Source organism: Marmota marmota, unplaced genomic scaffold (assembly GCF_001458135.2).
Source record: "Marmota marmota marmota unplaced genomic scaffold, marMar, whole genome shotgun sequence".
In the NCBI taxonomy this organism is placed as follows: Eukaryota; Metazoa; Chordata; class Mammalia; order Rodentia; family Sciuridae; genus Marmota; species Marmota marmota.
Genome location: NW_026000052.1, coordinates 2585350 through 2595128, shown reverse-complemented (window position 1 = coordinate 2595128; position 9779 = coordinate 2585350). Strand labels below are relative to the sequence as shown.

Sequence of the window (9779 nt, the reverse complement as noted above, 5' to 3'; positions counted from 1 at the left end):
TGCCGCAGTCCGGCTGCAGCAAAATAACCGGGGGGTGACGAATAACTTGTGTACGTTGATACAGCAGGAGTAGGAGCCGTTTATTGCAGGACAGGAGCAGTATTTATACATTCCACACAGCTTATCTAATTAGCATAAACTAGATACATCAGTCAACCAATCAGGAATCTCTACACCTAATGGCTCGGTTTTGTTACTTCTCAAACCACTCCCTCTGACATTTTGCCAGGCACCATCCAGACTTGTTTACGAACTTTAACATTCCCCTGGCAAAATGCCAGGTGTTATTTTGACTTGTTTACAGACTCTAACACTCAGCGATGGCGTTGCCCCCTGATCTGTTGCCACGCGGGTGGTCCAATTGTAAAACAAAGCAAATGCTTCAGTGTGACGTCCCCGTTGCCAAGTCTACTGACATTCTGTGCAGAGTCAGATCCCAAGCCTGCACCTCCCAGCCTGGCATTAGAAAGGAAGTTGTACTGATCCACAGAAGTGTTTCCTCTTCTGTGAGCCGCGGCCACCTGGAGAGCTGACTTGCTGTCACCAGAGAAAGGGATAGTGGTGAGCAGAGGATGCCCAGTCCCTGGGGCTGATCCTCTTTCCCCTCTGCCCTAGGGAGAGATCGGGGAGCCGGGGCAGAAAGGAAGCAAGGGTGACAAAGGCGAGCAGGTAAGCGCTGTGGCGGAGTGCCGGTGCCCCTCGAAACGGCCATGCGCCAGCGTGCCGGGCGCTGCCCTTGGTGGCCGTGGGTGGGAAGGCCGATGGCTCTTTTCCCGGGAAGCTCCTCTGTGTGTGAACCTGTGAGCGTGTCTCGCTGCTGAAGCGTGAGCAGGCCACGTTCACAGGTCTTGAGATAAAGTGGGCTCAGTGCGCTTGCCCCCAGGCGTCTGTGCCCTGCAGACCCTGCCCCGCGTGCTGAGGGGCGCAGAGTGCCTGCCCCTCCCACGTGCGGAGGGGCGCAGAGTGCCTGTCCTCCACCACGTGCTGAGGGGCGCAGAGTGCCTGACCCCCCCCACCCCGTGTGCGAAGGGGCGCAGAGTGCCTGTAGTGTGACACTGGTGGCAGCTTCCTTGCCATTTGTCATAACATGCTCATGTTGGAACTGAGAATGTGGACAACTTTCCAGAGCCTGTGGCCTGGATGTTGGACATCCCTCTGCTGAGTGGCAGTTTGGGGACTGACCTTGTGTGCATGTGCCCCCTGTACTGGTCCACCTGGGCTTGCGATGAGATTCACTCCTCTCTCGACCTGATCTGCGATCTGCACATCAACCTGGATCTCTGTTTGTTCCTCACGGGGTCCTCCTGGGCCCACAGGTCCTCAAGGCCCCATTGGACAGCCAGGCCCCTCCGTGAGTATCTGTGGCTAATGACCTCCACAAGCCCTGGCTCTCGAGTGCTGCTCAGCCTCACCATGCTCAATTCTTACCTTGCAGGGAGCAGATGGTGAGCCAGGCCCTCGTGGCCAGCAAGGCCTCTTTGGGCAGAAAGGAGATGAAGGCTCGAGAGGTTTCCCTGGGCCCCCAGGGCCGGTGGGGCTGCAGGTAAGTAGGGTTTTCACAGGGCTGGGGCTCTACAGAGGGTTTTAGGTCTTGCTGGGCCCACTCCTCCTGTCATCTTAAGAAAGGAGAAACTCGGGCTCCGTGGTGGGGATTGGAAGTGCTGTCACTTCCCAGAGCAGGTCCACTGCTCCCAAGCAAGGCATCTGTATCCACACTCACGGGAAATGCTGAGCAATTGTGAGGAAAGAAAGTGACGTCCACTCCTGCATGTGTCCCCAGCACTGAGGGCCACCCGCCTGAGTGCACCCAAATGTACCTGTTCACATTCACCTGGGCGAGCAGGAGGCTGTGTCTTGTGTTTGCCAAGTCCAGCAGGCACACCCACAGGTCACATGCAGAGTTGGTACCCAGCTCTGCGTCCTAGACCATGGGGTGTGTCAAACGCTGTTAGATATTGTGGTGTCTTATTTATTTGGGAAGCAGTCTTTAGTTACTGTGTGGCATCCCAGCATATGCTGGACACATAATTTATCTGACGTTTCCCTGCTGCCGGCTCATTAGGTTTATGGTTTTATGGGATGCCACCATACGTGCCGCTGTCCATAAATCTTTGCATTCTTCTCTAATTATTTCCTCTGGCTAATTCCGGGCCTTGGTGACTGGGGCTGTGCTCGTGTGTAGAAGCCAGGAGGCGCCCCCTGGGGGCGCCTGTGTGCACTAGCAGAGTGGCTCCTAACCACAGCTCCGTCTTCTAGGCTTTGCCGGGACCTCCAGGTGAAAAGGGTGAGACTGGGGATGTGGGCCAGATGGTAAGTGTGACCAGGCACCCAGGCCAGCCGTGCCAGCTGCTGCATGTGTTTGGGGAGGTTTTTTTGTTTTTCTGGGCTCAATGGCCACTTCTTCTCCTAGGGCCCTCCTGGTCCCCCCGGCCCCCGAGGACCCTCCGGAGCCCCAGGTGCTGACGGTCCACAAGGCCCTCCAGGAGGGATAGGAAATCCTGGCGCAGTGGGAGAGAAGGTGATGTTCCCTGTTGGGGCAGCAGCTCCAAGACCCTGTGGGGGACCACCGTGTGTGTGCACATGCGCGTGTGCCTGTGTATGCAGAGGCACGAGGACCTGGTTGGGTCATTCCGTCCAGTGTGCTGTGAAGCTTAGAAGCATATTCGTGAACTGGAACTGGGAACTCGGGCACGTCCGTCCGAGACGGCCTCCTACAGAATCAAACTGCACCGCTGGCAAAGCCCCGCCCCCTCCCCAGGATCTGGCCCTGGTGGGAACTGGCGCCCCCTCCTGGGAGGGCTTCGGCTGCTCAGCTGTGCTCCCAGCCCTGGTCTTCTCTCATGCTGGGCCCTTGGCCTTCAGTCTGGTGGATATTAGAGCCTGGGCCCTTGAGACCCACATGTGTGTGCGTGTGTGTCCATGAGTGTGCGTGTTCGTGTGTGCACATAGTGTGTGTGCTGTGCATCGAGGGCCAAGTCCCCTCGTGCTCCTGGGCTTGCGCTGTCTTAAGAGCTGTGGATGAGCTCTGGAGGTGAAGGCAGGGCACACTTCAGGTCCCCCACCCTTCCCAGAGCTGGCTTCCTGGATACAGGCCACTCGGTGGGAGCAAGCGACCATCATCCTCCTGTTCATGATAGGAAGGTTGGGGAGAAATACCCCACAGAGGAGTGGCCTCTGCTTCTGCCTTGAGAGGTGTGGCCCCCCAATTCCCAGCATGTCCCTGTCGATGCTCCATGAAGGTGGCCTGTATTGTCCCCTGCCTTGCCCTGCAGGGTTCCCACCTACAGTGCAGCCCCCATCTTCTCATAATTATTCTCCAAATCCCTCGAGGCCCCTGCCCAGGAAAGCCTTCACTGACCGTATCCCTCGTAGCCTGGACGCCGTCTCCCTGTGTCCATCACCTGCCTGTGTCTAACACTGCTGGCCTCCCCTGCCATCCTGGGAGCCACCTGGGGATGGGGGCCTCTGTCCTGGCAGCCCGGGTCCCAGTGCCAGGCAGCAGGCAGGTGGAGCATGGTCTGTGCTGGCCACGGGGCCACTGCTGCTGTCCTCCTCTTGACGTCTCCTTCTCTCCTCAGGGTGAGCCTGGTGAAGCTGGTGAGCCTGGCCTTCCAGGAGAAGGGGGCCCCCTGGTGAGCGTGTGGGCTCCGGGCAGGGCGGGAAGTGTCCACATGGGAGCTGGTTGGAAGCTCCATCCCTGCCTAGGTCTTCCCACCATGCCATGGGAGTCATGCCCTACTCTGCTGACTGGCCGCTGAGTCACACTTAAAAAGAGGGTCCGCTTGGGGACCTGACCTTGTGTGTTCATGCACGTGTTGGGGGCACACACACCTGTGTTTAGGGGTGTGTGTGTGTGTGTGGACCTCAGCAGTGATGCCCACCATCAGTGGCTGCTGCTTACCTGGCCTTCTCTGGCACCTCGGCCTTGAGTGTGAGGGTGACTTGTCACCCCAGACATGGGGGACCAGACTGAGAATCTACAGGCCTTCTGAGGTCAGGTGAATGTCCTCTGAGAGGCCACCCTGAATGTGGACCAGGTTTCCTGGCCTTCCTGCTACCCACTGTGCCTGAGAGTCAGGAACTGAACCTTGGGGTCCCCACTGCCTGCTGTCCGGTCCAGGAGCAGCCCCCCACTAGAGCTGAGCCTCAGAAAGCCAGGGGTTCCTCCGGCCCACCCAGAGGTGCTGGGAAGGGGCTGCGGGATTTGATGAGGCACGGAGCCCCTGGAGGCCAGCGCGGGCCTCATTCTGGGCCAGTGCTCAGTCAGCTCTGAGAACTGGACTCTGGCCATTTTTCTTCCAGGGACCCAAAGGAGAAAGGGGGGAGAAGGGCGAGGCCGGCCCCTCTGGTGCTGCTGGACCCCCAGGGCCCAAAGGACCCCCCTGGAGACGACGGCCCCAAAGGCAGCCCTGTGAGTATCCTGTGGTGCCTGGTACCCTCTTGGGGGTCCCTGCCAGGCCCCTCCTGACGCGGGGGCGGGGCATATGCTCAGGCAGGACCACATGACTGCTGTGTGCCGGGGGGTGATCGTTGAAGGTTTGGAGGGTCCCACACCAGCTACTAGGCACATGGGTGGGGATGAGCCGGAGCAGACCTGCACGAGAAGCCTAGAGGTTCATCCTCGTGGACGGGGCAGCAGCTGAGACACACCCACTAGCCTTGGGCTCTGGGCACACGCCTTCCTCTCATCTGCCCTGATTTGGCATCAGGAGGGGCTTCTCATAGCCCTGATCTAGAAGTCTGAGGTGTGGGCTTTGGTCTCAGCCTGGAGCTGCCAGGGTGGACGTGTGGGCAATGTGCCTGCCCCGTGTGTCTCCGGATAGCTGGAGGCTGCTGTCCCTGGTTGGGCTTGCTGCTTCCTGGGGTGCTGCTCGAAAGGGCCTCCTGGTGGAAAGGGCCTGAGGTGTAGGGACTGTCCCAGCTCCTGGGTGGTGGCGGTGGGGTCCTGAGGCGGTGACCAGTGGACAGGTGTGGTCTGACTGCTGATGGCCTGGGCCTGCCTCTCTCTTCTCTTCAGGGTCCAGTTGGCTTTCCTGGAGATCCTGGCCCTCCTGGAGAGCCTGGCCCTGCGGTAGGTGCTCAAGGAAGTCCAGTCTCTTAGACCCTCCAGTCCCTGTCCCCATGGTCCCTCTGTCCCCACAGCCCTTGTCCCCCCATGGCCCCTGTCTCCACAGCCCCTGTCCCCACAGCCTCTCTGCCCCCATGGCCCCTATCCCTGTAGCCCCTGTGCCTCTGTGGCCCCTGTCCCCACAGCCCCTGTCCCCGCAGCCTCTCTGCCCCACAGCCCTGTCCCTGTAGCCTGTCCCCTCCTGCCAGCTGGCTCTGATGTTCTCTGAGGCTAGCTCCCTCCCTGAGGTGATTGCCCCCTGCTTTGGGGCACACCTATGCCGGCACTGGATTTATCCGGTTTAGGGAGACTCGGGGGGCACTAGAGCCAGAGGAACTTGGGGCACCTCCCTCCGGGTGACAGTGGGGAACCTGCCTTTCCCCTCAGGGTCAAGATGGTCCACCTGGTGACAAAGGGGACGATGGCGAACCTGGACAGACGGTGAGTCTGCACTGCTGCTTGGCCCCTGGTGAAGGGTCCTATGCTTGGGGGACTCTGCCACTTGCTCGGCTCCTTCCTGGAAGTCCAGACCCAGGGCCCAGGTGCTGACTCTTGACTGTGGCAGGGACTCCGAGAGCCGCCACAGCAGCTAAGGAAAGGCTGGACCCTGTTCCAGAATCAAGAGATGCCCACGCAGTCCTACGGGGGCTACACGCAGCTCCCGGGGTCCACCCCCAGGAGCCTGGGGAAGTCCCCCTCAGTGCAGCACACGGTGCCGGGCGCCAGCCGGGGGCTGTGCTCGGAGGCCAGAGCTGGGTGCGGGGGCTGCAGGGCTCCTCCAGGGCTGGCTGTGCCGGCTCGGAGGAGGGAGGCAGCTGGGCTGGTGATGAAGACTCGCCAGAGGACCTGAGTGCCTCCCCAGCTGTGGACCCACCCTGACTTGGGCGCCCCCTCCCGCCACCCCGACTCCTAACGCACTGGTCTTTGTCTACCCAGGGATCCCCGGGCCCCACTGGTGAACCTGGTCCATCCGGCCCTCCAGGAAAGAGGGTGAGTCCCTGAGGAGGAAGCTGGGCCGGGGGGGGGCCTTCCCTCAGCTTCCTGCCGGTCCTGGGCTCACGCTGCTCTTGGATGATGGCCATTTCTGTTAGGCCAGGCCCACCATTCACAGTCAGTAGACCCAACCGTCTGGGAGGAAATCACCCACAAACCTGGAAAAGGCCTGTCCCCTGGACAGACCTTCCGGAAAGTCAGCACAGTGGAGGGGCGTCTTTGCCCTCTGAACCCGCTGGTGGCTTGGGGACTGTGAGACTGAGCCTCCTGCGCAGCACCAGGGCGGTGCCCCCAGGTCTACCCGGAGCTCTTTGCCTGGGACTGGAGTCACTGGGACCCAGTATAAGAACCTGTGTCCATGCTGACCAGCGGCCCAGGAGTGGCCTCAGGCCCCTTTCTCCAGCCCAGCCTCGACTCACTTGGGCTCCCACCCCCTCTGGGGCCCAGCTCACCACCCGTGTTCTCTCGCTTATTCCAGGGCCCCCCGGGCCCCGCGGGCCCCGAAGGTAGGCAGGGAGAGAAAGGAGCCAAGGTAAGGAGCCCCGCACCAGAGGGCACAACCGGGACGCAGAGGTGGTGGACTGGGCTGTGGAGAGGCCAGGTGGAGCCGTGGGTGGTGGCCTGGGCGTTGGGGTCTGTCTGCCCACTGGTCTCAGGGAAGAGGAATGAGGCAGGGGTGCAGGAGTTGAGAGACCCCCGAGCTGAGGCTTGTGGGCGGCCCTGGACCTCGGACGCAGAGGGCATCCTCTGCGCCCAGCGTGGGGCCTGGTACCCAGGCAGTGGGTCTCTTCTGTGAGTGAGTTCGTGGCCAAGGTCTGGGCGGGCACCACTGGCCTTCCCTTGGGGAGACTTCTTGTCATCAAGTGGCACAGCAGTGGGCTGGCCCCCCGGGAGGTGACTGCCAAGACCCACTGTAGTGATTGGCATGAGCAGCGGAGATGGAATCACTTGGCTTAGGAAATTAGTGGGCTGGGCATTGGCCAGGCAGCCACCGGGAGGAAGGTGGGAAGCCTTGGGGGCAGCCCCGGATATCTGGGGGCCACCCAGGGTTTCTGAGCAGGTGTCCTGGGCCAGGTGCCTGGAGCAGCTGAGCACCCAAGTCCCACTTCCTCTGCAGGGAGAAGCTGGCTTGGAAGGCCCTCCTGGGAAGACTGGGCCAGACGGCCTGCGTGGGATCCCTGGCCCTGTGGTGAGTGGACTGGGCAGGCCAGGAAGGGGGAGGAGGGTTGCCAAGAGCAGGACCAGCGGTGCCGGCTCACACCGGGGGTCTCCATTTCAGGGTGAGCAAGGTCTCCCAGGATCCCCAGGCCCTGACGGACCACCTGGCCCCATGGTGAGTGACATCCCTGCAGTGTGTATGGTGGGGGTGGGTGTAGGGGATTTGCCACCAGAAGACCCTGGGATGAGGACTCTAATCTCTCTGCCTCCTCCTGCAGGGTCCTCCAGGACTTCCTGGCCTCAAGGGAGATTCTGGACCCAAAGGTGAAAAGGTGAGTAGGGCCTTCAGCAGCAGTCCTGGCTCAAGCCCAGCAAGCCTCAGTCTACACCCTGCGGCCTGCTGTGGCCCAGAGTGCCTGGCGGAGAGAGCAGGAAGGATACACACAGCCTTCAAGGCTTGTCCTGCCTTCAGGGGCCCCAGGAGGCGTGGATAGCTCCTCAGAGACCCTTGCCTTGCAGAATGACCAGAACCTTCTGGCTGGGCACAGAGGTCCTGGCTGGAGGGCATCCAGGACCAAGGCAGTAGGCGCTCGCTCGCTCAGGACACATCCACACCCGTGCTGCGGGGTGGCACTGGCCTGGGCAGCATTACTCTTGGTGGTGACCTCTTCCTCCACTTACGTTCATTTACAAACATCAAGCTCACCGCCAGCGGTGGTACCTGGAGACGGCAGCGGGCTCGCTCCTCTCCCCGCATCTGCCACCAGCTCACCGCTCCCCCCACGCCCTGCATAGTGGAAGCTGGAGGGACCCTTCCAGGGCTCTCCTGGGGCTCGTGGGGAGCAAACCCACGTACAGAGCAGGAATTGTCCCATTGTCCTTTCAAGATGTGACGAGGGATTATAGCATCCAGTTCTCTGTAGCTCCGCTTCTGGTGCAAGTTTAGTTTTAGGTCTTTATAGGGAAAAGCGTGTGTTTCCTCTGCATGATTGGAAGGCGTGTGAAGAGCCACACGGTATTGCTCAGAGAAGCCCTTTGTCACTGGTTCCCGTGTCTGGGTCTGCATGTCTGTCTCTTGGGGGTGGTTCTCGTCAGACCTGGCACCCAATGTGTCTTTTGAAATTATTTCCACTCCTGCAGTCATTGATGGTGACACGGTGACTCGTGCCCCTGGGCATGGCTGTGCCACCACATTCCTAGGCCTGCTAGGGTGACTTTGGGTAGTGCCACCGCACACAAACGCTCCTTCATGCCTGTTTCCTGACAGGGTCACCCAGGCCTGATCGGACTCATTGGCCCTCCAGGTGAACAGGGTGAAAAGGGAGACCGAGGCCTCCCTGGCCCCCAGGGCTCATCTGGGCCTAAAGGAGAAGAGGTGCGTGAGGTGGAGCTCCCTGTAGCCCCTGCTGTCCCCAGAGCTGAGGGCCATCATCGTCTCCAGGGCTCAGTCACCCGCCTTTCACACGGGGACAGTGAGGTTTGGGTTCACCCGGGTCCACGGGAGCTGGGCACACGGCCCCCAGCCCTGCCCTGGCTGCAGACAGGTGCCCCTCACTGCTCTGGTGGCCTTGCTGCGGGAGGGACTCAGAAGTCTGCCCTTCCCACCTCCCACTGATGGGCAAGAGCACGTGACCAGCTCGTCCCTAGGAGGCCTTTGCGACTGCAGCCTGTGTCCCTGCGTGGAGGGGAGTGAGTCACGTGTGTTCGTGCCACCTTGCCCAGGTGACCACTCCAGCTCTCTGGACACACTGCAGCTCATTGGAGTTTGTAGCCCCCGGCAAGCCACCGCAAAGACCCTCGCCAGGGGCTTCATCCCCTGCCATTGTGAGCCCCTGGGACGTGGCCACAGGAGGGCAGGAGGAGAAGGACCCAGGCCTGGGAAGGTGACGTGCACCTCAGAGGCAGAGGAGGGGACTCGGTGCCCCTGGGCATGGCTGTGCCACCACATTTCCAGGCCTGCTAGGGGTGGACTTTGGGTACTGCCACCGCACACAAATGCTACCCTAGCTCTTCTCCCAAGGAAGGCAGCGTGTCCTGGTTCCAGTGTGGGACTCTCCACTTCCCCAGCTGTGTGACAGGCTGCAAACCGGGGGACCTTGCTCACTTCCACCCCACCTTGTCCAGAGGATGGCAGGACATGGGGGCCAGCAGGGAGTGGCGAGAGCCCTTGAGGCTGGGGATGAAGCCGCACCCGTCCTGGGGCCTGTGACAGATGTGGACAGCTCCTCAGAGACCCCTGCCTTGTGCCCAGCGTTGTTCTGTCATGGCCTTGGCCGTCTTCTGACCACTCAGTGTCCCCTGGACATGACCACAGCCATGGAGGAGAGTTCCTCTGTGCCTGGTGGCACGTGGCCACGAGAATTAGACACTCAGGGTCCCCATTCCAAAAGGATGGCTGTCCTGTGCCCACCTGTCCCCCCCAGGTGCTCTTGGTGGCTCTTGCTGACAGAGGATGTCTGCACTGTGGTGCAGGCTCCAAGTCATGGACTCCTAAGAGTTGCCCCCATCAGGGGTCCAGGAG

The 9779-nt window shown here is 61.1% G+C and overlaps 1 protein-coding gene across 1 annotated transcript in view; it reads left to right on the top strand.

Annotated features, from left to right (window-relative positions):
- Window positions 1-9779, top strand: part of Col5a1 (collagen type V alpha 1 chain) — a 191169-nt gene that overhangs the window by 166119 nt on the left and 15271 nt on the right. The window contains 16 exon segments of the mRNA XM_048813424.1: window positions 616-669; window positions 1298-1351; window positions 1436-1543; window positions 2257-2310; window positions 2411-2518; window positions 3579-3632; window positions 4303-4377; window positions 4379-4411; window positions 5018-5071; window positions 5495-5548; window positions 6044-6097; window positions 6579-6632; window positions 7218-7289; window positions 7380-7433; window positions 7537-7590; window positions 8526-8633. Of these exon segments, the coding sequence (XP_048669381.1) occupies window positions 616-669; window positions 1298-1351; window positions 1436-1543; window positions 2257-2310; window positions 2411-2518; window positions 3579-3632; window positions 4303-4377; window positions 4379-4411; window positions 5018-5071; window positions 5495-5548; window positions 6044-6097; window positions 6579-6632; window positions 7218-7289; window positions 7380-7433; window positions 7537-7590; window positions 8526-8633 (1044 nt within the window).